This window comes from Protopterus annectens, chromosome 4.part1 (assembly GCF_019279795.1).
Source record: "Protopterus annectens isolate FY-2018-M chromosome 4.part1, PAN1.0, whole genome shotgun sequence".
NCBI lineage: Eukaryota > Metazoa > Chordata > Ceratodontiformes > Protopteridae > Protopterus > Protopterus annectens.
The window spans coordinates 307,166,591-307,192,885 of record NC_056734.1 but is presented as its reverse complement, the minus strand read 5'-3'; the positions used below and the strand labels follow the sequence as shown (position 1 = coordinate 307,192,885).

At 36.7% G+C, this 26,295-nt stretch overlaps 1 protein-coding gene and 1 long non-coding RNA gene across 9 annotated transcripts in view; one reads left to right on the top strand and one right to left on the bottom strand.

Moving 5' to 3' along the window:
- The window catches only part of LOC122800839 (uncharacterized threonine-rich GPI-anchored glycoprotein PJ4664.02-like), a 662,067-nt gene that overhangs the window by 28,820 nt on the left and 606,952 nt on the right, over positions 1-26,295 (bottom strand). For all 8 annotated transcript variants that reach the window (XM_044070146.1, XM_044070147.1, XM_044070150.1 and 5 more), the window contains 2 exons: positions 9,936-10,115; positions 2,610-2,650 (listed from right to left, as the gene is read on the bottom strand). In XM_044070146.1, coding sequence (XP_043926081.1) covers positions 2,610-2,650; positions 9,936-10,115 — 221 coding nt within the window. The remainder of the gene's footprint in view (positions 1-2,609; positions 2,651-9,935; positions 10,116-26,295) is intronic.
- Positions 1-26,295, top strand: part of LOC122800841 — a 199,779-nt gene that overhangs the window by 153,548 nt on the left and 19,936 nt on the right. The window lies entirely within an intron of this gene.

Below are 26,295 nucleotides of genomic sequence, written 5' to 3'. Positions count from 1 at the left end.
ATTCATTCCCTGTACCGCATACGTTTCCACCATGAAGTGTATTTTACAAGATGCTTACTAAAAATGTGGATGAAATGTACGAAAGAAAGTGGTCCTTCTTCACAGGGTTGGCAAGCAGCAGGCATGTTTACTGAATGGCTCATTAACTTAGGTGGGGAATCGACGCAAGCCAGGAAGAGGAGTTTTTCTGTTATTCCTCTTACACACTTATAAAGACCATGTGGGAGTAGTAATTGACACTTCATCTGACCATTTGCAGGTTAACAGCCATAGTTTTGCAAAAACATTAGACATTTCCAGCTCTTGCATTTCTATATACAACAGAAAACATTGTCTTGAGCTTTTGTTGCAACAACTTTACTGCACTGCTCACCTTTAAAAAGTCTATGTCATGAAAAAAAATAAGTGACATGCTGTCAGTAAAGTGCCTAAATATTCACTAACACAATGTTTTTAACATTTTATGGATAACACTGCAGAAAAGAAACTGACCTGGTAAAGAAAGCAGACTATATGACATTTTAACAACATTAATTAATCGATTTCATGATCGGGAAGCAAACAGTAGTGCAGTGAAAAATCTGGTTGTGATAGTACGTAAGTTCCGTGGAAGATTATCTATATTAGCAACACACATAACTATATGTTGTTTAAACAGGATGACACCCTGGAATTTATACACATGCAAATCACCATAGACAAAGTCATATACCATATCCTAGCAATTGGTAGGTTACCCTCGGTGTTCCTAGAATCCCATAGCTCATACCTAGACCTACTGGAGACACAAATGATTAAACCAAATATCTTACTCGTGGGAGATTTTAGCTACCCCTCTTTAGACTGGGAAACATACACTGCCTCATACTTGCAAGCACAATGATTCCTGGAGTTTATTAACAAAAATATCCTTGATCAGCATACTGGAACTGGTAGTCACCAACATGGGAGACTGCTGCAATCTATCGCCCTAATGCTATGTCCTCATTGATGAGGTCATTCCCCAAAGCTGTCTCTTTTAAAATATAAATCAACTCGGTATCCTGTGCAAATCCTGTAACAGTTAAGAACTATTCTACAGCAAATTATACCCTGTTAAGAAATAGTTTATCAAAATACAATGCCCCTTTCAACCACAAGATCACAGCAGCCTATGTGTAATTGATTACTGCGACACTACTAGAGGCTGAAGTTCCTTCTAGAAATAAGCACAAATTCTAAAAACAAGCCACACTGGTAGAATTCTATCTTTAATAGCATATATAACAAATGGAAAAAAAGTCAACTAAAATTAGAAACCACAGCTGCTATAATGATAAGCTCTGTAATGAAACTAAACAGAAAACTAAGTTGACTAATTAAGTCCAAAAAGGCAAATTATGAGGTCAAGATATCCTCACAGGCTAAAGACAACCATAAGGCCTTCTACAGCTATGTCCAAAACCTCAAAGGCATCATACATCAATCTGCCAAACTGGTGGTCAATGGTGCCACCTTCACTGAGCAGAGAGACATAGCAAATTTCTTAGTTGACAAATTCAGCATAAACTTTACACCCACTCCCTTCCCTCTTCTTATCCTTGAAATGTCTGCTAGCATAACCCACTCTCAACTAATAACAGGGAGCAGTTCCTGCCAATGCTTGCTAATACGAAAACACAACCTCATTGTGCCCTGACCATATCCTGGGATGGCTCTTAAGTAACTTGAAACATGATGTATCAGGATCATTTGAGTCACTTTTCAACTATAGCCTCAAAACAGGCTTTGTACCATGAGACTGGAGGACTGTAACTGTTATCCCATTTCACAAGTGTGGACCATCATCCACTCCAGTAACTACAGACCTATTAGTCTGACTAATCTAATATGCAAAAACATGGAACAAATTATCAAGGAAATGATCAACAAAGACTTAGAAACTCTTCAGACACTGGACTCTTCCCAGTTTACCTTTGTCAAGGAAAGGTTATGCTTACTAACCATGTGGACCTTTGAGCAGGTCACTAAGGCAATGGAAGAGGAGAAGATGGTGCATACTGCCTACCTGGACCTGTTATCTAATGTACCATCGAGAATGGATTCATCTAGTGTCATACCATCAAGATTTCTTCAATGAAACCATAAGCAGTTAAATTCAGTGGTGGACTTAACATGGGCCCCAAAGTGGGGAGATGTTTTACTCTTCCTGGTCCTAGTGCCCCAAATGCTGTTTTTAATGAATCAGACCTTACAGTCCAATACTACATTAATCCTAGACCAATAAACCTCATGGGGATGAAAATGTCTGCTATTATTTTATTTATTTTCTTTTTTTTAAACCATTTGCTTTACTTGGAAGAAGAAGTTTTTCTGGAATCTTGACAGCTCAGAAAAACTACTTTTGAAGCATAGGTTATGCATTTTCACCCTTCTTTTATCTTGATTATTTAATATTTTCTTTCAAGAATAGTGGAGCACATTGTTTGCTAATCGTTCTGTTCTAGCAAAGATGATTGTTTCACATCAGTTGTTTACAGGCAACACAAATACTGCCCATGAAAAAACAGAGATACATTGAAAGTATAACGTGCTACCAAAATATATTATGTCAGGAAGTCATTACTTACTTTGCTGAACTCCTTGCGCTTCATCAGTACTGAAAGCAGCTCTAGAAGAAAAGAAACAATCTCATATGTAAATTTCTTACACGTCAGGTCACATATGTAACAGTGCAGTGAATTTATTGGGGATTAAAACCTCGATAACTTTTAGCAGATATTCATTTGTTTATTTTTTTTTCCTTTACATTATATGGTCTGTGGTAAGGAATACACCAGAATAAAAACAATAATTACTTAGTATTTGTTAAGTTATATATTCAAAATTAGCAAAGTTTAAGATAAAGAATGAATTATTGAGGATAAAAGATGATGAAGCCCCAGAGATGGACAAAGGATATGGGAAAATGAAGAGATGAAGAGATTGTTAGAATATTAAGGGGGGGATGAGGGATGAGTATAACAGAAAGCACGTCAGTTAATATCAACAGTAGAGATGTACTTCTAGTTTGTACTGAGGTGGATTTTCACAGCATTTACTTTCTCATTGGCCACTGATGCGGACCTCAAATTAATGCCTGCTCCTGCACTTTACCTTTTTTTTCCTGGTATGATCCTTCTTGGGTCTCCTATTTGGTATAATATGCAACCATGAGTTCCCCTATTTCCATGCCAGGCTCAGAGAATAAGATGCATGCCAGGAAGAAGAGTGAGACACAGCAGGCAGGGATGGAATGTTTTTTTTTTATTATTTTTTATTTATTTTTTTGCTAATCCAGTATGTCCTATCTGCCATATTAATGTCATCACATAAGTCTGGGTGGTGACAGAAAACAAGTGCAAGTGAATGCCATACCCCTTGACCAGAGGGTAGTGACAGTTCTCCCACCCCTCAGCAAATTAACTATCTGGCTTCAGCCCCCACTAAAGCTCAGTTAGTGAATCATTTAGTGACATCCAACTCCTTCAGTACAGTCATGCCCTCCTACTCCTTCAGTACAGTCATGTCATCCCACTCCTTCAGTATTGGCACATCATCCCACTGCTTCAGTATATTCATGCCCCCCCCCCACTCCTTCAGTATAGTCATGTCACCCCACTCCTTCGGTATAGGTATGCCCTTCCATTCCTTCAGTATAGTCATGTCATCATATTCCTTCAGTATAGACATGCCCTTCCACTTCTTCAGTATAGTCATTCTCTCCCACTCCTTCAGTATAGGCATGCCCTTCCACTCCTTCAGTATAGGCATGTCATCCCACTCCTTCAGTATAGTCATGCCACCCTCACTACCTGCTCTGTCAAATGCGCAAGGTACTACCTGAGCTTTGTTTACTAACTTCTAGCTAGGCTCTATTGCTCTATGAATTTACAAGTACTACATGTAAGTATCACTTCACCTTGTAAATATTGTAAGTAGTGTACTTATGTCCACATTGCTTGAAATATGCTACCCCTTTTCTATTTGTGTTTATTAATATTGCACATTATTTATCAAGTGATGCATGCTGTGTTTTCACTTTGTTACTGATTTTTCTTTATTGCGTTATGTACTTTAATCCCCTGGAGTTTGGTCATGCCAAATGACCTGCCCATTTATCCAGTTAACAAATATTCAACAAATAAATAAATATATGTCATCAGCAGAGCTGGGCTGCCACAACTTTTCTTATTGCAGAGTTTAGATACAGTTGTTGAAGATCTAGAGTTTCCATTGTGATTTACTGACTTCTTAATGTTTGGTAGATGTAATGATCCTTACAAAGGGCAGCATCCTGATGTCCTGAGGTATGATACTGAGTGACTGTCTGAAGAGCAGGACAGTTAATTAATGTACATATAATATAGTATGCCAGTCTCTGTTGTACTGTAGCAACACAGTGGTCTAGTCTGAGCCACTAGATTTTTTTTAAGAAGACAGTGATGAGTCTGGAAGGTTCGCAGAGAATTATGCCACTTCTGCCTAAGCCTGTTCAAGCTTAGACATGTACTAAGAAGGCTGGGAAGGAGACAGGTGTGGATAGGAATAATGTGCACACTCTGTTAGAAAAAGGATTTGACTCTATGTAGTATGTCCAAGCTTTTAACTTGCTTCAATACAGCTTTTGCAGGCATACTAATCCCATTTTAGGTTTTAGTCAGTAATAACCCCCAGAAATTTCAGATAGTCAATAATCTAAATAGCACTGATAACTTTTGATGATAAAACATGACAAAATATTTATTTTTTTGTGTCTTATTTGAAACATTCCTGATAAAACTAAAATGCATCTGTTATATAGCACTCATTTTGATTTTTTATGCTGATTAAACTATATTTATAGTACAAATGCATCTGATTTAGGATAGTATTTACAAACATGGTGTTTCTCGTGTTGAGAAGGTTTACTGAAAAAATCTCATATCTTCGCTGTGCCATATCAATAAAAAATAAAAACTCAAACTGCAGACCACATTGTGATAAAGCTCCATGCAACTGAAAATTTTATGTATGAAAATCAAGGAGACCAGCAGACTGCTGGTGCTATCTTTGATTTGGCCTGAGTCAGCAACTTATGCAAGTCAAAATGCAAGCAAAATAAGCTGAGAGCCATATAAAGGATCAATTGTTCAGTAAAGGCTTGGCCGTCACAAGATATCACTGTGACGAAAGCAGATACTACCAGACCAGCTATCTGGAATTTTGTAAATAATTATATTCCATCTATGAATATCAACATGATTCGTATAAGATGCTTGTGTTACAAATGTATTTGAAATGTAGATCATGTATATATTGAACTAGGTTTGTACAGACGTGTGTGAAAAGATATTTTATAAAGTGATTGTGTTTAAAATGTAGCCACAGCATGCCTTACTGGAATAGAACAGAAATCCACATGCACTGTTGTAACTGTTTAGATGTATATATTTTAACAGTGGAAACTGGAACACAGGAGGTTAACTTAAGCCCAGCAAAATAGCTGAAATTAAATTACTTTATGGCTACGCAATAAAAGATGATATCGTTCAGTTTCAATGCAGCAAGGAGATACAATGTTTAAAACTAAGGAGCTCTCTGTATTGTTTTTACGGTGACATAATTACTAGTTTTGAATGTGCAGTAATGTGATTGGTTTATGACTTCTAGCATCTGCCAAAGATCTGAGGTTTATGTATTTTCACAGGTAGATGTTAAATAGTAGCGTTAGACATAGTCAGGAATATAGCAAAGTTTAGGTTAGATATTTTTCTTTCTTTATTTCAGACTGTCCTGCAATGCTGTTTTAAATATTTCCTGTTATTTTGAACTCTGATGTCACTTTGAATATATATTTAGTATTGTCTTATTCTTTTATTATTTATTATTAAATATATTTAAAAAATTCATTGTGGCTGATCTTTGTGAGACACATTTAAGTTCTGAGTGTACTTGCATATTTATTTGGTGACACTGTGTAGGCTACTCATAATATAGGCCACTCCTAATAGCCTTGCTCTTGGTCAAGCTACCATTTGTACTAATATTAATATTACACAGTAAGATTGGACATCATTTCTAAGGGACTTAAAGTAGCTGATAAGGAGTTGCCTTGTGGCAGTGATAACAACCTTGCAGTCTGGGCAAAATGGGCCATAGCTAGTAAACCTGTGCCAGCTTTTCCCAAGTGTGTGTGTGTGTGTGTGTGTGTGCGTGTGTGTGTGTCTGTGTGTGTGTGTGTGTGTATATGTGTGTGTGTCTGTGTCTATGTAAATCAAACCTCAAAGAATGTGTTTGTCAGCTACTTGGGCAGGGACGCGAAACACTGGTTAGACAGAGAGGGTGTTGGATGTCTTGGCTTGGCCACTCAGCTGAGATCTCAATTCTATAGCTCCGCTAGTGGGAAGTCTTATTGGGGATCTGGAGAAAGAGGGGAAAAAAACAGCCCCAGACTGACTGTGGTCTCTGTGCGCTGTTAAGGGAAATTGCACTTGATGCAGAAAGATGCATCTGGAAATACTGTGTGTTTACCTTGTCATCATCTCAGTGTACATCTCCCACTGTTGCCAGTAGTGAGAATTGAGGCTACTTGTCTACTGGTCCAATGGTGGGTCGTCAGAGTTAAAACAATACATAATGTGCTTCGGTGTCCCAGTCTGTATGAATGTCGAGACCACACATGCAGAGCCTTTTTAGTCAGTTTCCAGTGTGAACACACAAGCAACAGAGCACAGCCATAGCACAGACCAAATTTTATTCCTTAACTGAACTGAAATATAACACAATCCTCTTCTTGTTTGTATGTGTGAGCAATGAAATGCAAACATTACTGAATACAAGAACCAAGAAAACAGGGTATGTGTCCATGCAGCTAATAACCACCACAAATAAATAGAAGACAGCTCATGTAGTGCTCCCTCAGTGCCAATGTCTCTGTAGTCAGCTCCAGAATGAGATGAAATTTAAATAACCAATGCTAAAAGTATAAAAACAATTTTAATATAACAAACAAAAGTCAGGTTGATTAGTTAAGCACTTTTGTCCTTATTAAACTGTGTAAAAGACTTCATCAGAACCATTTACCCAAGAAGCAACTTGTCTTATATACACATAAGTGTAATTGTTTAGTGGCTCCTACCAATTTGATGTAATTACATTTTTTTTTAAGACCATTCATATTGAAAAAATTTCATTTAAAAATACAGACCTACAGTACTACCTCAAAGGCAAATACATATAGACCCTGTAAAAAAATTATACAAATATTGAAAACAATGTTTTAGATAATATTTAAGCAATAACCCATGCCTGGGTGAGGGTAATGCTGGATTTACCCATGGTTGGTGGGGTTTGGTCATGAGAGTGAAGCATGAGTGACCAAACAAAGACAACCGTGGGTAAATCCTGCATTACCCACACCCAGAAGTGGGTTATTGCTATTATACAATGACATTATTTAAGAAAAAAATACTTACTTTTTTAAATAATGTCCTTGTATAATGGCGCTGTCCTTCTGCCACTCGACAGCTCCGCTTTGCCATTGCTGATGTACTGTGCATGCATTTGGAACGTGCATTCCCACGCATACCCAGTATATCAGTGCTCAAGAAAGTAAGCAACAGAGAAAAGATCTCCATTGCGATATGCTTTTTTTTTTTCTTATTTTTTTTTTGTTAAACCCTTAAATTTAAAGAATATATCAACAGAAAAAAGTCCGAGTGATCGGACCTTTTTCCGTTGTATATTCTCAATGGGCACGCTGGTTGGGTTGGCCAATCAGCATGCTCATTTTACGATGTTACTGACCAGTCATTGTATAATTTAAAATAAGCCATGCTTATTTAATAAAAAATATAAGTCAGGGCAAGTCTTGTAAATGTGTTTAAAAGTATAAAACATGCACAAATGAATGTTCTGATACGTGCACTCTAAACATGATATCATAAACATTCTGCTTTAATTTTATAGTTGGGAGAATAGAAATATGTTCTGTACATTACTGAATATCAATGGAAAGATAGAGTGTGGTGAGGCAAATGGTTCCACTAACAAATAAAAGTAAATGCAGAACAAAAAAATAGCAGAACCAAACCACAGCTAAGGACCATAAAAAAAAATCACTTTTAATGGTGAGTGCTTTTGTGACCACTTCAGCTGCTTCATCAGACAATACAAAACTGCATCACACAATATTTAAAATCATGACCACCAGTCTTCTTCTTCTTTTGCCTTTTCCCATTTAAGGGTCATCACAGCGGATCATCTGTCCACTCATGATTGCCAGTGGAGTTTTACAGTGTCGAGTTGCCAGCCCGGCACCGAACCTTCCACGGAAGGCACACACTCTCACTCAAACCTAGGACAATTTAGAGTATACAATCCACCTACAGCATGTCTTTGGGATGTGGGAGGAAACTGGAGCACCCAGAGGAAACCCACACGACCACAGGGAGGACATGCAAACTCTGCACAGAAGGCACCCCAGCCGAGGATCGAACCAGAGAACCTCTTGCTGTGAGATGACAATGCTAATTGCTGCACCACCATGGCCACCCAAAATCATGACCACCAATAAAAACTGTAAATCAATTAACAGTTAATTAAAAAATTCAATACTAAAAGGCACATGCATATAATATTTTCATCTAACTAAATTCCTTGCCTGTAAAACAGGCTTAATCGAAGCTTTATCACTGAGCCCTTTGCCCATATTGACTCTCATTTTAATGATCCACTCAAGTTCAAGTGGCTCTGTTTTATTAATAATATCTCCTCTTCTTTCACTACCTTTTATTACTTCCACTACCATAAACTTGAAGTTATATGTAGAATCATACATAGCAACATGTTTAGCTAAAGCATTATTGTCTGCCCCCCTGCAGATGTCATAGATATGTTCTCTTATATGTTCTTTAAATTTGCGATTTGTCTTCCCTATATAATAAGAGGAGTATTTCACACAATATGCTAAATACACTATATTGCTTGTATTCCAATCTGCATACACTTTAAACATTATTATCTTCCCAGTATTAGGATGAACATATTTATTACTGCTATCAATGTGTTTACAGAAATTATATTTGAGACATGGAAAGGTCCCTTTACTTCTACTAACATTTTCTGATGTATTCCTAGGGTAACATAGTAACCTTTTTAAAGATGTTTTGTTCTTATATGCAAAAGAAGGGGTTTCCCCCTCTATATGCTTAATTTTGTCATCAGAACAAAGTATAGACCAGTTTTTTCTATACATTTCTTGCATCAAATTCACATTACTTGAATAACAAATAGGTATTCTCAAAGAAGTGAAGTCCCCCTCACTATCCTGTGAAACAATTTTTGAATGCTCAGAAAAGTAAGATTTCCCTGTAGTGAACTGATCATTCTTCAAAATAACTTTGCCAATAAATCAATTAGTTTGAGTTTCTATTATGTTTTTCTAATTTTATGCAACTGCTGATGGTGCTGTATACTGCTTATAATGTATATTATATGCCTATTACCTGAACTACAAAATGATAGTACAAAGAACACATTTTGCCATTTATGTTCTTCTCTGTTACTAATAAACAAATAAACAAACAAATACATAAGTAAATAAATATAATTTCCATTGTGAGATAAACCTTATACTACTCTAGATTATTCAGAATCTTTATGAAAATGTAACTCTCTCATTAAAAGCAAAATAGAATTCTGATTTGCTTATCAAAGTGTATGTCTTAATTTTTACATCCAAAATATCTAAGCCTTGAAAAGTTACCTGGTGCTCTGAATATAATGCAGCTTTCTAAAAATATAAGTTATATTTCATGTATATATGAGCATTCAACTTTTTTTGTTGATGAGGAAAAAAACAGACATTAGAAGTAATTTATTCTACATTTCTTAAAGGGCTAATTTCTGAAATGGAAAATAAAAAGCTTACTTACACTGGTAATGACTCATGTCTGGACCTCAAGCGTGCACACCACACTATAAGGAAAATGGCTAACATCAGTAAGAAGAGAAATGCCAGTGCTCCAAAAAGAATACCAAAAAAGGCATTGAGGTTCACAGCAAGATTTTCACAATATCTTCCAAATGGTGAATATATTGATATTGGTTTACACCTGCAATAAAAAATATGTTTAATCAGCATTATAAACTTAATATGAATAGAAATTAGCACTAAATATTTGGCACTATAGATCATCATATGCATATATTCAAAAAGTAAATAAGTTTCAACTATTGCATTCTAAGAATAGGTTTTAAGCAAACATTTATGAGTTATTTTTTACTGCATTATCATTCAGTATCAACCATTTCATACAGATAAATACTTTCCTTTTTAAAATCATATATATGTGGTATTTTGAAGAATTCAATATGGTTTGACATAAGCCTCTGCTCCACGGAAAAAAAATGTCACAATCTGTTTTTCATTGAGAATGATGAGACACATCACTTGTGTCGTGGTATGATCTGGTATACTGTAACAATTGCTTTAAATTAAATATTGCCATCATGATTCCCAAATTAGCTTGATTTACTGTACTTTATACACCCCAGGCTATTCACAGAAGTAGCTACTTTTCCAGCCTGTCAGTATGACTTCTAAGGCTAGCAATGGCATAGGAAAGATAGATTCTGTGGATGTACGAAATGCCCTGCTAAATCTTTATTTTTAAAATATCTTTTAAGAATTGTTTTAATTTCATTTAAGTTCATAAAGTAAGATACAAAAATACAATCATATAGATATATATATATATATATATATATATATATATATATATATATATATATATAAAACAGACATAAAATGAAACAAGAAAAAATATGTATAAGCGAAGGATGTGTAACAAAAGAATAATAGCACTGTAAATTGTTAAGGCTGACATGGAATTATAATGCATCCACAATTAAACAGAATGTTATTTTCAGCTTTCCTTAACTAACCTCCTAATTTAGGCCAGAATTTAAATCTGATATATACAAGTGATATATTAGTATGGAAGGGTTATTACAGATGCCCATTATAATCTTTCCTGTTACTGCGATCCACGGCTCTAGGGGATTTGGTCATGTTGACTAATGTTGCTAAATGCACATGGGTATGTCCAGGTGATAAGTGAGTTGAGGAACTGGCCTACTCTACCCTAGCCCAGGGAAGCCTGGTAATGGCACGAGGGGTGTATGTGCCCATACTGGCCAGTGTGGACCCACCATAAAGCCTAGCAGCCTTCCGTCTATAGTTTACTAGCCAGATGGTGTCTAGTTGCCCAGACTGGATTACTTGGGATAGCTCTGTTGACAAAAGTTGGATGAAAAAACAATTAGCTTGCCAAACATGAACTAATAATTGCTACATTCAATGTAGGTTCACCGTCAGGATGCAGGCTGGATGTGGATGACATAATTATAAGAGGAGGCTGGACATCCTATGTATCCAACAGACCAGATAGAAGGGTAATGCAGCAAAGCCGCTTGGCTTGGAATCCAAATTCTACCACTCAGGAGAAGGACAGGTTAGAATTGGTGTGAAACTGTGGTGAGGAAGCCAGTCCAGAAGATAATGAGGGATGTCATCAGAATTAGTGACAGACTAATGGCAATCAGACTCCTGCATAATGACAGGGTAGTGATCCTAATCTCAGCCTGTGCTCCAAAGCAGGACTATGATAATGAGGAAAAGAGTTCATTCAGACAGCAGTTGCAGACCTACTAGATAAAGCAGGACAACATGAATTAGTTTTAATAGTGGGTGACTTGAATGCACATATTTGGACAGACAGAGCAAGCTATGAACACTGCCTGGATCCCCATGGGTGGGGCAACAGGAATAAAGAAGGTGAGGCCATTCTAGACTTCTGTCTACAAATGGCTTGATGGTAGCCAGAACATGGCTCAGGAAAGAGAGACTGTCACAAGATCACATACAAGAGTGGCCAACATGTAACTCAGGTAGACTTTCTCCTATTAAGGAAAGGTTGTTGAGGTAGGATCAGTGATTGCAAAGCCATCCCTAGTAAAACAGTTGGCCCACAGCATAAACAACTTGTTTCCATAATCATCTGCAAGCAGTGGTCAGAGAAGGTTGTAAGGTCAACAGAGACCAGACTTAAGACTTAGAAGTTGATTGGAGAGGAAAGTACAACAGGTCAAGGAATTATTTAGAACTATAGTACTTCAAGAAGAAGAAGAGGAAATAGGTAGAGTAGAAGAAGAATGGCAACATCTCAAAACAGTGTGTGAGGACTAGAGAATAGAACTGTGGCCAAGACAAGTATGGAAATAGGGTACATAAGGAAAGCTGGTGGTGGAACAAAGAAATCCAGGAAGTCATCAAAAGAAAGAAGGAGTGCAGGAAAAAGTGAGAGTTAGACAAAATGGACCAGGCTAGGAAAGAATACTGGTTTGCTAACAAAGAATAAAAAAAAAATCAGTTGCAATAGCAAAGAAAAAGCCATCGCAGGCACTCTATGAGCTTCTGGAAAGTAAACCAGTAGATGGCACAAAGAAACTGTATCAGGTTGTAAATCAAAGACTGAAAGATAAAGAAGATAGTTAGACACCTTTCATAAGGGATGCCAGCAACAACTTGCTCACAAGTCCAAAGGACATCAAAGGCAGATGGAAGGAACATTTTCAGTAGCTTTTGAATAAACAAAATCCCACAGAAGCATTACTGCCCCAGACACAGCCTACAATGAGAGAAAACATGGAGGCCACCACAGGAGAAGTAAGAATAGCACTATGGAAAATTAATTCAATGAAAGTATTAGGTGACATGAGGTCACAACAGATATGACAACAATGCTTGGTGAGATAGGAGTGAAATGGTTCCTGAGGGTACTTATAGTGGTGTGGAGAAAAAATTGTATCCCAGATGTTTAGAGAATAAGCATACTAGTACCAGTGTCCAAGAACAAAGGGGACATTCACAACTCTGTGGAGTACAGAGGTATCAAACTCCTGTCATATTCCACGAAAGTTCTAGATAGGGTGAATGATAAATGAATATGCAAAATAGTAGAAAGTAAGATGGGAGATGAGCAGTTCAGATTCAGATTAGGATGTAGCATGATTGAACTGATGTTTGCAGTGAGACAGATAGATGAAAAGAAGCTAAGGATGAGGAAGGAGTCCAAGTGGGCATTCCTAGACTTGGAGAAAGCATATGATAAGTTCCCCAGAAAGCTGATTTCAGCAGTCCTGCACTGGTGAGAAATTCCAGAAACACTGGTAGAATTAAAGCAAGCCAGGTACAATGACCCAATGGTGCACTTACTAACAGTGTTTGGCATCAAAGATGGCTTCCCAGTAGGAGTGGGTGTGTGCCAGGGTTCAGCTCTGAGTCCACTGCTGTTCATACTATTGATGGGCTACATTAGTAAACAGGCCTGAGGGGACAGATCAATAAAGTTGCTCTATGCAGATGATATGGCATTTCAGGTAGATTCTGAGCAAGAACTTCCATAAAGGATAGAGGAATGGAATGCAAAACTGAAGTCACATTGGATGAAACTGAATACAGATAAGACAGATGTAATGGCAGCAAATAGCAAAGTTGAGAAGAAGTTGAGAAATGAGATAGAAAGGAAAATAGTGGAACAAGTTAGCAGCTTCAAGTTTCTGGGAGGGATGGTTGAGGAGAAAGGAAGTCTGAATGCAGAGGTCAAAGCTAGATTCAGTGGGACTACAGCCAAATGGCACAGAGTATCAGGGTCACTATACGACTGAAGAATGCCAAAGAAGATAAAAAGTAAGGTGTATAAAACAGAGGTGCGACCAGTACTACTGTATGATACAAAAACCTTGATGGTAAAGACAGAACAGTTGAGGAAGCCAGAGATGATAGAGATGAATGTGCCTGAAATGGGTGGTAGCATTCACACTATGGGACAGAAGAAGAAATGAGGACAGAGCAGAAGTCAAAGTAGCTCTATTTGCAGAAAAGGTCAAAGAAAACAGATTATGGTGATTTGGACATGTGCAGAAAAGCAGAAGACAAACTTGTTAAGATCATTTGGGATAGACAGGAATAAGGCAAGAGGAACCAAGCGCATCCATCAAAGATGTGGATGGATTGTGTTACAGAAGACCTGTGACAGTCAGGCATGAGTGTCAAAGAAGGTAGGAGAGTGTCACTGAATAGAGCCAGATGACAACCATTGACACAATACCCTGACCCCATGTAGAAAATGGGAAAAATGGGGTTGATGATAATTAATGCCAGTATGGTCCCCATTCAAGGTTTTTAGTCTGCTGTCATACATATAGGATTGAACACCCTCAACAGAACTAAACATTTAGACATTGTAAATTTGTTGCCTAAACAGATTGTCAGAATCACAAAATATCATACCAAAACTATCAAGAATTTCAAAGCCAAAGCATTTCATGTTAATCTGATTTTACATTTTTATTATATCTCGAGCAAAAAATATTTTTTCTGAACTTTTTCATAATCTGTATGGAATATAACAATGTATGTGAATAATAATAATTGAACATTTAAATTAAAGGATTATAAATTTTGGGGTACCATTGCTATTATTCATTGCAAAAAAATGTATATTTTATTTTTGTGTGGTTTACTATGTAATGTCTGTAAATAAATTTACAGTCAATTGTTTCCAAAATTAAGATGAGGTTGTTACACTAGATGGTTTCAAACTAATAGGTGCTTTCATTAGAACTGAGATCAAGATATGTATTTATATTAAACAAATATTCTTCTGGACTATTTGCTTTTATATAATAATGTATAATGCATTTAAATATAACTTAAACTAGTAATTATTTAGTCATCAAAAGCAAAAACACTAACATTATTTAGAAAACTTCCATCTGCAAAGAAATGTGTACCTCCTGAATATTAAGATATAAAAACTCTGAACTGTTGGATTTCGGGGCAATCATATTTATAAATGTATTTATTTTGAAAATCAGATAATGATGACTAGTTACCTTTTTAAAACATTAAACCAGTAGATGTCTTCTTTATCACTCCATTGTTAGCTTTTATTTTTATTTGAGTAAATAAAATATAAGAGCTTTGCACTGCGATCATGAGAAAAGACAGTACTACAAATGTTTAGCCATCATAAATACAATAAGAAAATACCTTAAATGTATTATTTAGGCAAATGAAGTATACATGTGAGTAAGCATTTCACTAGTTGTTGGAATAAGTAAGATTTTATTCTGACTATTTCAAGATTTGTTAATAATAATTTCATATTTTAGATAAGGAGAGACACAAGCCTTTTAAAAATTAATCATCTAAATAGTCAGTCTAATGTACTAGTGACTTAATAATACAAGCTCACATGTAGGCCTCGAACCCCACAAACCCAACACCACTTTTCACTGATTTTAATATGCTTTCTAACTGCACATCCGGGTATGATCAGAAATCACAGCAAGTTTAACAAAAGTTTATGTATTTAATTAATATATATTGTAGGGAAAATAAAACAACAATTTGAATTATATATAATAATGTGGAAGACGTTTAATTGTATTTGTCTTCAAAAGTGAAAAATACATGAACAACTAGCAATTGCCTTCTTGCATCCATTAAGACTATTACTATTCTTTAAGTTAAATGTATGGCTTAAACACAAAAAGTTATACTCATACCAGTAAATTTAATTTCTTACCATTCCAGTTAAAATAATGTTTATAATTATCTCTGTTTAATTATATATGATAGATTTAGCTTTATTAGTATAAATTTTTAGATGTGTCCAAATTAACAGCAATTAGTAATGTTTTTGCTTCAGTTACATTTATCAGTTTTTTATTCTTTCATAATGTTAATATTTCTAAATGCATTTACTAATTTTCTTTGCTAAATGCAAATAATAGTGGAGGTAGTGGCCATATTTTCTCTGTATCTTATGTAAATAATTTTCACTGTAAATGAAAAAAACAATTTTCACATGCATTACTGAAAGATAATATGCATGCCTTATTATCTCAATAAACTCAATAGGATGCTTAAACTTTTCTAAAAGTTCAAAGAGATACAATAGCTATATTGAGCATGTTTTCTGTGGTTGTACTACTTATTGGCTGTTTTCTATGTTTATAAAATAAACTATATGTTCTAATATAGTAATTTACCATTTCATATTATGATGTCTGTCAATGTAAAATAATGCCAGAGTGATACTTATGAATTATACCTGCAATACATTTTTGAATAATATTTGATAAAACAGACGTAAATAACATACAGTCTGTACTTAGCAAAGATAATGACCTATGTCAGCTGTGCAAGGGTGTGTCTTTATCCTGTTTTAAGATTGGTAAATTAAAACAGAATATATCCATAATGAGATGATTCCTTTATCTCTAGTTATACTATTAAATATTCTATATAAAATCCATATTATTATACTAGGAAAAATGTATGTATCTCAGTCAAAATGTCAGTAATACCCAGGCATGAACTTTTAAGCTTTGAATTTGCTCATTACTAAATTTTCTAAGTTAATCCTTACCACCATTTTATACCATTTTATATATCTGTTTCTTTAAAATATACATGTTTTTCTCTTCTCAGTATTTATCATTATTATTATTATTATTATTAGTATTATTATTATTATTATTATTGTTATTATTATTATTATTATTATTAGTATTATTAAAATATCTTTATCTTGAACTTTTAATGTGTTTTATCACTTTTACTTATATTATTAAAATGAAGTTTAAAATGTGTAAGCATTTTGTCTATGCCTGTATCTATTTATTATTAGTAGAATGTTTATATTTGCTGTTTGCTTTTTGATATGAATAAATGTTCAGTCAGCTTGCCAACTTCTTAATAAACATGGGGCAGATTTCAAAATAGTTGCTCTCAGGGTAATTCTGCCCTGATTTTGATAGACTTGCTCCTAGAGTAATTTATTTACTTCAGTATATGGACTATCTCTAAACAGGCTTACACTGGGAGATAGATTTCAAAACTCAACCTGCTGTCAGTATAAGTGGTGACTTGACTTACCTGCTGGGGAAAACTGTGATTCATGATCCTTCCCCTCATTTGCATAGGATTGCCTGCTAATGCATAGTTGCATGTGTCACCCTGAGCCTCCCTCCTTAGCAACCACTACTCACTGGCCAGGCTGTCTTACCATTGACTTGCATGGCAGAATATTGATTTTAGTTAGAATGCTTATTTTAGGTTTATTTTCTTATTTCCCCCCCGATCGCGCTCAGAGTGTTCTTTGCTAAGATGGCCATGCAAGGGCCACAGTGAAACTGCAAGCCACAGACATGCATTCAAAGCATATTTATTTCTCATTGTCTCACTCCCACATATTCACATATAGTTTCCTGTAACCTGTTTGAAATGCCATAACCAATACAGCATGACTCCTTTCTATCCCATTACTAACTAGAAAAATCAGTATTAAATTAATATTTATTAGCTAGTCAATGCAGCATCATAATTGCATCAACTATGCTTTCAGTCATCTGTATAAATCAAGACCTGTATTCCAAGAAGTGATTGAAAGACAACATTATCTCAGTCAACAAAAGAAACATATCTGTATTGTTCCGGGAAACCTTTTCTATGATCACACTATATGGACAACATGCAACCATACTTAAGACATGGAATGCAAAACAATCTCAGAAGACTTACTCTGAATTCTTCTTTAATCATAACAATAAATACAGACCACATTATTAGTAATATTTTTTCCCAACTTAATGACGTTTAAAAATGTCCATCTCCCCTCACGAATAGCTATAATGCATTGCAAGAAATGTCCTCCTTCCTTAAATGGAATATGGATAACCTCTGAAAGCATTATACTCTTTCTGCAATGTTCAGAAGCTCCATGGAGAAGACAAAAAAATATGAATTTATTATTTTGGCAAACCCATGTTACAATCACTACAAAACTCTCAGGGCTTGAAATGACTACCAGTGACCAATTAAATTACCCTTCTGCTAAGTACCTTGTTATTAACAAAATAACCAAACTATTGTTGTCATTGTATCTTTCAGCTTTTCCTGGTTAGGGGTCGCTACAGCGGAACTCCGGTCCGCTAATGATTGGCAGCAAATTTTTACGTGCCGAGTTGCCAGCCCTGTCGTATAACCTTCAATGAAGGTATGCCCATTCACGCATGTATCTACACAGAAGATGCTTTAGCTGAGAATCGAACAGGATAACATGTTGTTGTGAGGCGACAAAGCTATCGCAGCACCACCACTGCAGCCATACTTTTAAAAGTAAAATGACCTCTGAGAGAACAGGGATAATTTATTTATTTATTTATTTTTATTTGTTGACTGGGAGTGTCCGACTGGATGTAGGTCCATTTTCAGCGGAGGCCCGGGGAGAAAAGCTCCACAGTTAAAATAAACAGACAGTAGTTACATTAGATTACATAGCGATTAACAATTTACATAGCAATTACTTACAACATATTTACAGATGAAGAACATAGTACAGCAGTAGACAAACTAGAATCTTTATCTGTGAAGTACATAACAGACATTAACAAATGTTACAATAAGAAGTTCCTGCTGTATAATAAGTACTAGGCTTATGAGCATCTGAGCTTGCTATAATCAAGGTAGTTAGTGGAGTGGAAAGAAAGGTAGTGGTTGTATGGGGTGGGTGATTTTAGAGTGTGAGTTGCAAGGGCATAGCTAGCATGTTTTTAGGTGCACTTTTAGTAAAGTTTTGAAGTGGGTGCATGATGGTATGGAGGTAATTGTGGGTGGGAGGGAGTTCTATAATTTGGCTATGGTGCAAGAGAATAGTGCTTCACCAGCAGAGTTATTGGCTTTAGTGATCTGCAAGTGATTTTTGTTGCTGGATCTTAGTGGTCTGGTGGTGCGATAGGGTTGGAGTAGATTCTGGAGAGATGGGACATTTAGTGGATGGTTTACTAGTTTGTGGGCGAGTGAGAGTTTATACCATTGAAGGAGGTGAGGAAGTTCAAGCCAGCCTAGTTCAGAAAGTGAGAGACAGTGGTGACTATGGTAGGATGCTCCTGTGGCGAATTTGGCGATTTTGTTGTAGCAGGTCTCTAGCTTGTTTAGATCGCATTGCCTTAGGTTGGGATATATTGGAGAGGCATAAAGTAGGGTGGAGATAAGGTGGGAATTTGCTATTGAAATCTTTGCTGCTTTGGTGAGAAGTTGCTTATTTCTGTATAACGTTCCTACTTTTTTGTGGACTTTTTTATGGTCATGGATATGTGAATGTCAAATTTTAGTTTATTGTCTATTTCCACTCCTAGCAATTTGGTGTGTTCAGTTGGGTATATAGTGGTATTGTCTTTTGCTGTGATGTTAAAGTGAGAGTTGTTTTGATTATGTTTGGTGGGTTGGAAGATGAGTAGTTTAATTTTGTTTGGGTTGAGTATTAATTGGGCATCGGATAACCATGTTTCAACAGAGGAAAAGATTTCCTGTGTGACTTTTTGCAGTTTGGGTAGGGACTGGGCTGAGCAGATGATGGTTGAGTCATCTGCATATTGTATGAGTGTGCCATGTTTGGTGGCAGAGGCTAGATTATTGATGAAAACAGAGAAGAGCAGGGATCCAAGGATGGATCCTTGGGGAACCCCTATGGAGACAGGTAGCTGGGGAGATATGTCATTCTGCCATACAATGGATTGTTGGCGGTCAGACAGGTAACTCTGAAACCAGCTGGTGACTGATTGTGAGAAGGATAGGTTATTGAGGACAAAGATAAGTTGTTTCTTAATAATCTCTCAGCAATAGTCCAGAGAACATAACTACACTAGCCAGGCATATCTTCAAAACAGCAAAAGGGTGAAGAGCTCCTACCAGACTGGGAACAGCGACTTAGAACCACTTCCCAAATTATGATAAGAAACCGTAAGCATTGAAAGGCTTCAAGGTCAGTTTGAAGGAGCAGCTTCTCAAAGAGACAATGTGCACATTTCTCTAATAATGATTAAGATAAATATTGCCTCTGAGGCACCCTTTTTATCTATTATCTATTGCAGTTCATTAGATATGTTTATGCATCTCATATTTGCTTTTAGTAGATTTGAATTTTTACTTTATTTCCTTCTGTCTCCTATGTATATACCTGCATATTTTAATCCTGCTTTACTAATATTTTTATTACCATTTATATATTTTATATAGATTGCATTGATATAGCTTGGTTTATATCTTGTTCATAGTCTGTGCACATCTGTTTGGTCCACTGAGTCTTGGACATGGCTAAAAATACACCAGCTCCTTTACCTTGTATTCAAATAGTTAAATAAATATATAAATAAGATGTCACAACCTTCATTCTATCACCACCAGTTCCACATATCCATCAATGTAAACAATGTTGCACACAAAATATTGCAAATTCAACACCCCTAAATGTCCCTGTCTGTCGAGTAGAGCAACTGGAGTTGTCCCTGGGGTGAATTTTCTGTTTCCCATCTACTCATCAAGATTTCTCTTGAAGAGGGACGGCAAGGTGCTCTGTTGACATGTATGGGAATTCTGTTCCATAGCATGGGCAGTCTCTGGGTTATGAACCTGTCCCTCCAACATCTTCTGTTAATTGTGGTAATGAGGTTGAGGTCTCTTGAGCATGTGGTGTGGAGGGATTGGGATTTCTTTAGATGTAGCATTTCTAACAGAGCTGGGTCAAACATGGCTTTATAAGTCAAGCAGAGATTGCTTTTAACTAAGTAGCTGATATGATACAGAGAATACTTGGAGGTTTTTTGAGTATGTCCATATAGGACAAGTGTTTAAGGCCAAGGATCCTCTTGTGAGGTACTTTTGTGGCCTCTCCATTTGTTGCAGGTATCTACTGAGGTACATGCCAAATGAGGCATTGTACTCAATTATTGGCCTAATGAGGGAAGAGTAGAGGGAGACAATGACCTCTTTCTTCCTGGATGCAAAACCCTTAGTAATGAGATGTGCCACACAAAAGGACTTTCTGACCACAGTGGCAATGTGGTGATCAAAAGAGAGATTGCTGTCAACCTGTGTTCCCAGATCTCTTATAATGCCTTCTGTGTTTAGTGGACTACCATCAATGTGGTAATTCATGGGAACAGGGATTTTCCCAAAGGGGATGACAAGACATTTTTTGGCATTGAACTTAAGGCCATTGTTCTGACACCAGTCGTTGGTCTTAGTGAGGCCATTCTGGAGGATGTCAACATCCCTTGGGGAGCTAATAATAGCTCCCAACTTGCAATCATCGGCAAAATTTGTCAGCAGAATCCCTTTGTGTTGGCCTGGACTTCAGAGAAGTAGATACAAAACAGGAGAGTACCCAGGACTGAACCCTGTGAGACTCCACTCATGACTAGTCAGCAGTCTGACTTGGAATCAGCTACTTTCACACTGTGGGTTCTATCTGTGAGCCAGTTTGCAACTCACCTAGTGATATAGGGGTTGATGCCAAACTTAGTGAGTTTTTCTATGATTCCTGAGTGGGGAATGGTATCAAATGCCTTTGCCAGATCAAGGTAGGTTGTATGAACCACCTTGCCTTCATCCACAGCTTTGGCGACTGAATCAAAGAAGTCGACCAAGCTGAGCAGGCATGATCTACCCTTCACAAAACCAAACTGTGTCGGATCCAGAGTTTGGAGATTCCCTATATCCTTGCTTATTAGGTCCATGATGACGCGTTCCATAGCTTTGCATATCAAACTCATCAGGCTAATGGGTTAATAGTTCCCAGGGTCTGTAGTCACTCCTCTTTTGTGGAGAGGGATGACTGTACAGTGCACCATTCGGTAGTGACAAAGCTTGAGGTGAGGCTGTCATTGAACAGGGCACACAGGTGTGGTGCCAGCTCACTCTGTAGTTCATGTAGAACACTACCAGGGATATTGTCAGGTCCCATGGAAGCTGTATTCTTGGCCTTAGATAGAGCTGTTTTAACCTGCGCAGCAGTAACACTGGGCACTGGAAATCTACTGGTATTGTGATTGGTCCTTTGGGGGGGGGCAAAGTTGGCACTGAATCTGTCAGCCAGTATACTGGCAATATCAGTTGGCTTGGTATTGGAAGTACCATTGTGCAGTAGCTCAGAGCAAATCTGGGTATTACCATGGAGATTCTTTACATAACTATAGAAGGCCAATTTACTATCCATTTATGTTTTAGCAGAAACCAAAAAAATGCTAAAAGCAAGTGAAAAACTATGTTCATAGGTGGATAGAAGGCAGAGGCTACTGGAGATTAGGTTAATGGGGATTGTCAAGTGGATATGTTGTTAGTACTTGGCCCTAGCACTATCTCGCCTTAATATTTTTGTCTAGCCTCTTGCATGACAGAAAACAAGTTGAGCTTCTTTGCTAATGACACCACAATTGCAATAGTTTCTGATATGAGTGTGAGCATACAGAGCAATTTGAAGTGGGTGGAGGAATGGTCTGAGAGGGGACACATCTGTTTTGTCCCTTCTGTATTCATGGTAATGATGTTGGGAAGTGATCAGTCTGAAATGCAGTATTAATGGGTTGGGTCAGTCTCAAAAGTCCCCAACAGCATCAGAGTTGGGATGTATTACTGAAGAAAAATAATCGATGGACTTGGTATGAGAAGATGGCTATAGGGACATTTGTGTTAAGGTGCATACTCAGAGTGGTGATACCTAGGGATAGGAAAATGACAATGAGCTTTTATCAGATCATTGCAGAGTAAAACTTTGAAGACAACAAGCAGTTATGGAAGCCTTACTGAAAAAGATGCTACATTGATGGAAAGGCAAAGGAGGGTAGAGAGAAAGGCAGCAGTGTCTGTTTGGACTGGAGAAAATATTATACATGTCATACATAGAGATGATTAATAAGCTTGCCGTCCATTTCCTAGAAAGGAGGAACGATAGAGGACATGATGTGCAATCAAGAATAAGGTTGTAAAAGGGATGAATGATGGAATTAGGATGGACATTTACAATACATTTGAAGGAGTCATAACTGGAAAATTGGGGGAACTTCTTTCAGTATTTAAAAAAAATAGTTCTGTAAAGATGGACTGGTAGAAAGGACAGATAATGTACTGCAAATATGAGTTTCAGAGGTTAAAGCTGTTGGGATATTTGGAAAAAATATTGGGACAGCTGGATGAAGATGAGAGAATGGTGATTTGAGTTTGGACAGGTCTAGCTATAAAATGTGGGAAGAGCAGATAGAAAAATTAGCTTCAGGCTGAGGAAATAGTCCAACGTAATCCAAAAGAGCTGGAAAAATACTAGTTGAACTGATGCAAAAGAGCTTTAATAAAATCAATAGGAACAAGTGCTTTTGCTCGGCTAAATACCGAGCTTTCTCAAGTTGAAATGAACTAAAAACTACTAACAGCAACATTAAATAATCCCTTCCCCGTCACATGGTTAGTTAATTAGCCACAAATTTAGAGTTGATTAACCACAAAAATAAAACAACACACAGTTAAAGAACAATTTTAGCTAAAAACATGTAACTAGATCCTCTAAAACTGTACATAAAAATATATATAATGGATCTGAAACAGTGTAATATAAAAAATAGTGCAATATAAAATACATTTCTTAAAAGTGGAACACTAATAAAGTTTTAAAGAGTTCTTAATAAGTAAGTATTAATGTAATGAATGTGTCATATTGTAACACAAAAATCATAGAACAATCAATAATGCACCTTGCACAGTGTGTGAACATATAAATCTATAAACGTGCTCTTCTAATTTTAAGAACACTACTGATATTAATACTCTCATTTAAACCCGGGGGTCTACTCGCATCCAGCTTAAGTTGCCAAAGGAGCTCTCTGTACTCTAAACTAGTTTCTGAGTCACCACCCCTGGAATCAGGGAGTACTTGTTCCAGGACTAAGAATCTAAATTCAAAGTTGTCACATACAAGAGAATGCTTATACAAAGCGTTTGATTCTTTTTGTTTAGAAATATCATACAGGTGCTCGTAGATTCCTTTCCTAAGCGGCCTTTCGGTTTTGCCTATGTAGAAACTGGTGCAGGTGATACAGAGCCCTAAGTAAACCACCCCTTTACTACCACAATTTGTGAAGATCTTGGGGTTGAAAAGGAAGTTCCTTGAAGCAATGTATACACTTGGGGTGTTGAAGATAGTGTTACATTGCTTGCAGGCACCACATTTAAAGGTGCCTATTCTGGACAACTGTGCGTTCATTCTAGAAAGGTGATTCCCCTCATAAATTTCTTTAAGGTTAGTGTCCCTCTTTCTGATGAACCTGGGGTGTGTTGGCATTATATTTTTTAATTCATCGTGAAGTGAAAGGACTGGCCAGTGCCTATGTATTACTTCTTCAACTTCAGAAGAGTTAAGGCAATAACTGTAAATAAAGCTACCATGGAGAGCAGATAGACACAAAGTGTTTATCTGAGAATATCTTCTGTTCTTTGCTAACAGGTCTACAATGTAACATCCAACGAACATCTAGGAACACCATCCTCAGTCCAAGTATCCTAAGCTACAGCCGCTGCTATTGTAATACTACTACAGGTGAGGCCAAAGCTAACACTAATTTAATGGCACTGCAGTTCACTAAACAAGAACATGTACCCTAATACAGCAGATCTGATACAAGCAAGCTATAAGCTGTTAATATTCCAAATCCTATAGTGTAAGATTTCTACCCTTCAGCCTTCATTTGCCTGCTGTGTGACTCTGAAGAAGTTTGTTTATCAGACTGTGGTTACCCCTCAGAAAAAGGATGCATGTCCAGTGGGCTTATCCAGGGCTTACACAGATAGTAATTACATGATTAAGTAAATAAATAAATAAGTAAATTAGAATAACTATTGTTAAGACCACAGTCTGCAAAAACACCCACAAAATTCCCTGTTAAACTACAATTGGTAGATGCATAAAATTATTTCATACAACTCATAAATTCCTGTACTGTAAGTTGTCTAGTGAAAGTATAATAGATGCGACATATACTTTTTCTCAGTAAATATAAAAAGTGCCAAAAACATAATGAATTAATGAATAAATGAATGAATGAATAAAATAATGCAGTGGCTAGCATAGAACCTCACAGCTTTTGCTATTCTAGTTCAACTGCCATCTTGCATGTCTTTTGTGTGAAGTATGCATGCCCCCCCCCCATGTTTATATGTCTCAGACTCTACACATACCAGTAATTTGCCATGGTGATCCTTTAAATTTCCTGTAAGTTTCATTCCTGTGTGCATGATATCTGCGAGTGCATTTCTGTGTATGTATGTGTTGGTTTTAATCCTGAAATGATCTAGTATTTCAATAAGTTTGGTTCTCTGTCTTGTGTCAATTGCTTACTAGAGTGGATTCCAGCTTATCGCAAGATCCACAATAGAATAAAGTGGATACTGTAAAAAGGAAGACAGACATGTGAACAGAAGAATTAATGGTTGGTTAATGTTATTTTGTTACCCAAAGAGACAAAAAAATTAAAGAAAAGAAAAAAGCATAACATAAACAAGTAGCTAGTAAATAACTATATTACCAATACAAAATTTAGGAAGTCAGTACAAATTTCATTTACAGTATGTGCAGTAGATATACAGAACTGCACATTGTATCAACATTTTTCTATTTATATCATAGCTCATGAAAATCCTTTCCTTAGTTATATCAATTTGCTCACCCAGTATTTCTGATAGAGTAGTCTGCAGGAGATTTTTAAAGTCTGCCAACTCCCAGAAAATATGTCCCCAATAATCTGTTGCTTCTCCATCACACCTCAAACATTTCCTATCTACCTGAGGAAAAATTCTTTACAATCTACTTGGGGTATAAAAATACCTATATAAACACGTCCAAAGATCCTAAATTTTCTAGACATTGTTGTATATTTGAGAGATATACATATATCACCCCATTGTTTCTTTGCAAATTACTAATCCAGTTTCTCTTCCCAATCCTTTCATACCTCCTCTGATTGATTCTTATAGTTATCATGCAATATTTTAGATGCCCTACTTTTAACAACAGTTTCTGTTCCAGATTCTATTAAAAACTCTACCGGTCTATCACTTAGGATCTCCCATTTTTTTTTCTATGCCAGTATTCTGAAATCAGTCCTTGATAGGGAAGACAAACTCATAGGTTCATGGGTTCATAGGAGGTTACTAGGGTAATGGCCCTAGAGCCCTTACAAGCTTAGCCATGTTAATCTCGAGTTGCCTCGATTGTCTTTGGTTAGATGGACGTAATTCCCAGAGTGTGTCTATGATAAACACCAGCTACCCCTGTCCATGAGGTACATGGGTGCCACCCCTGGGCTGACTTTGAGGCCTTCCATCCATTTGTCCAG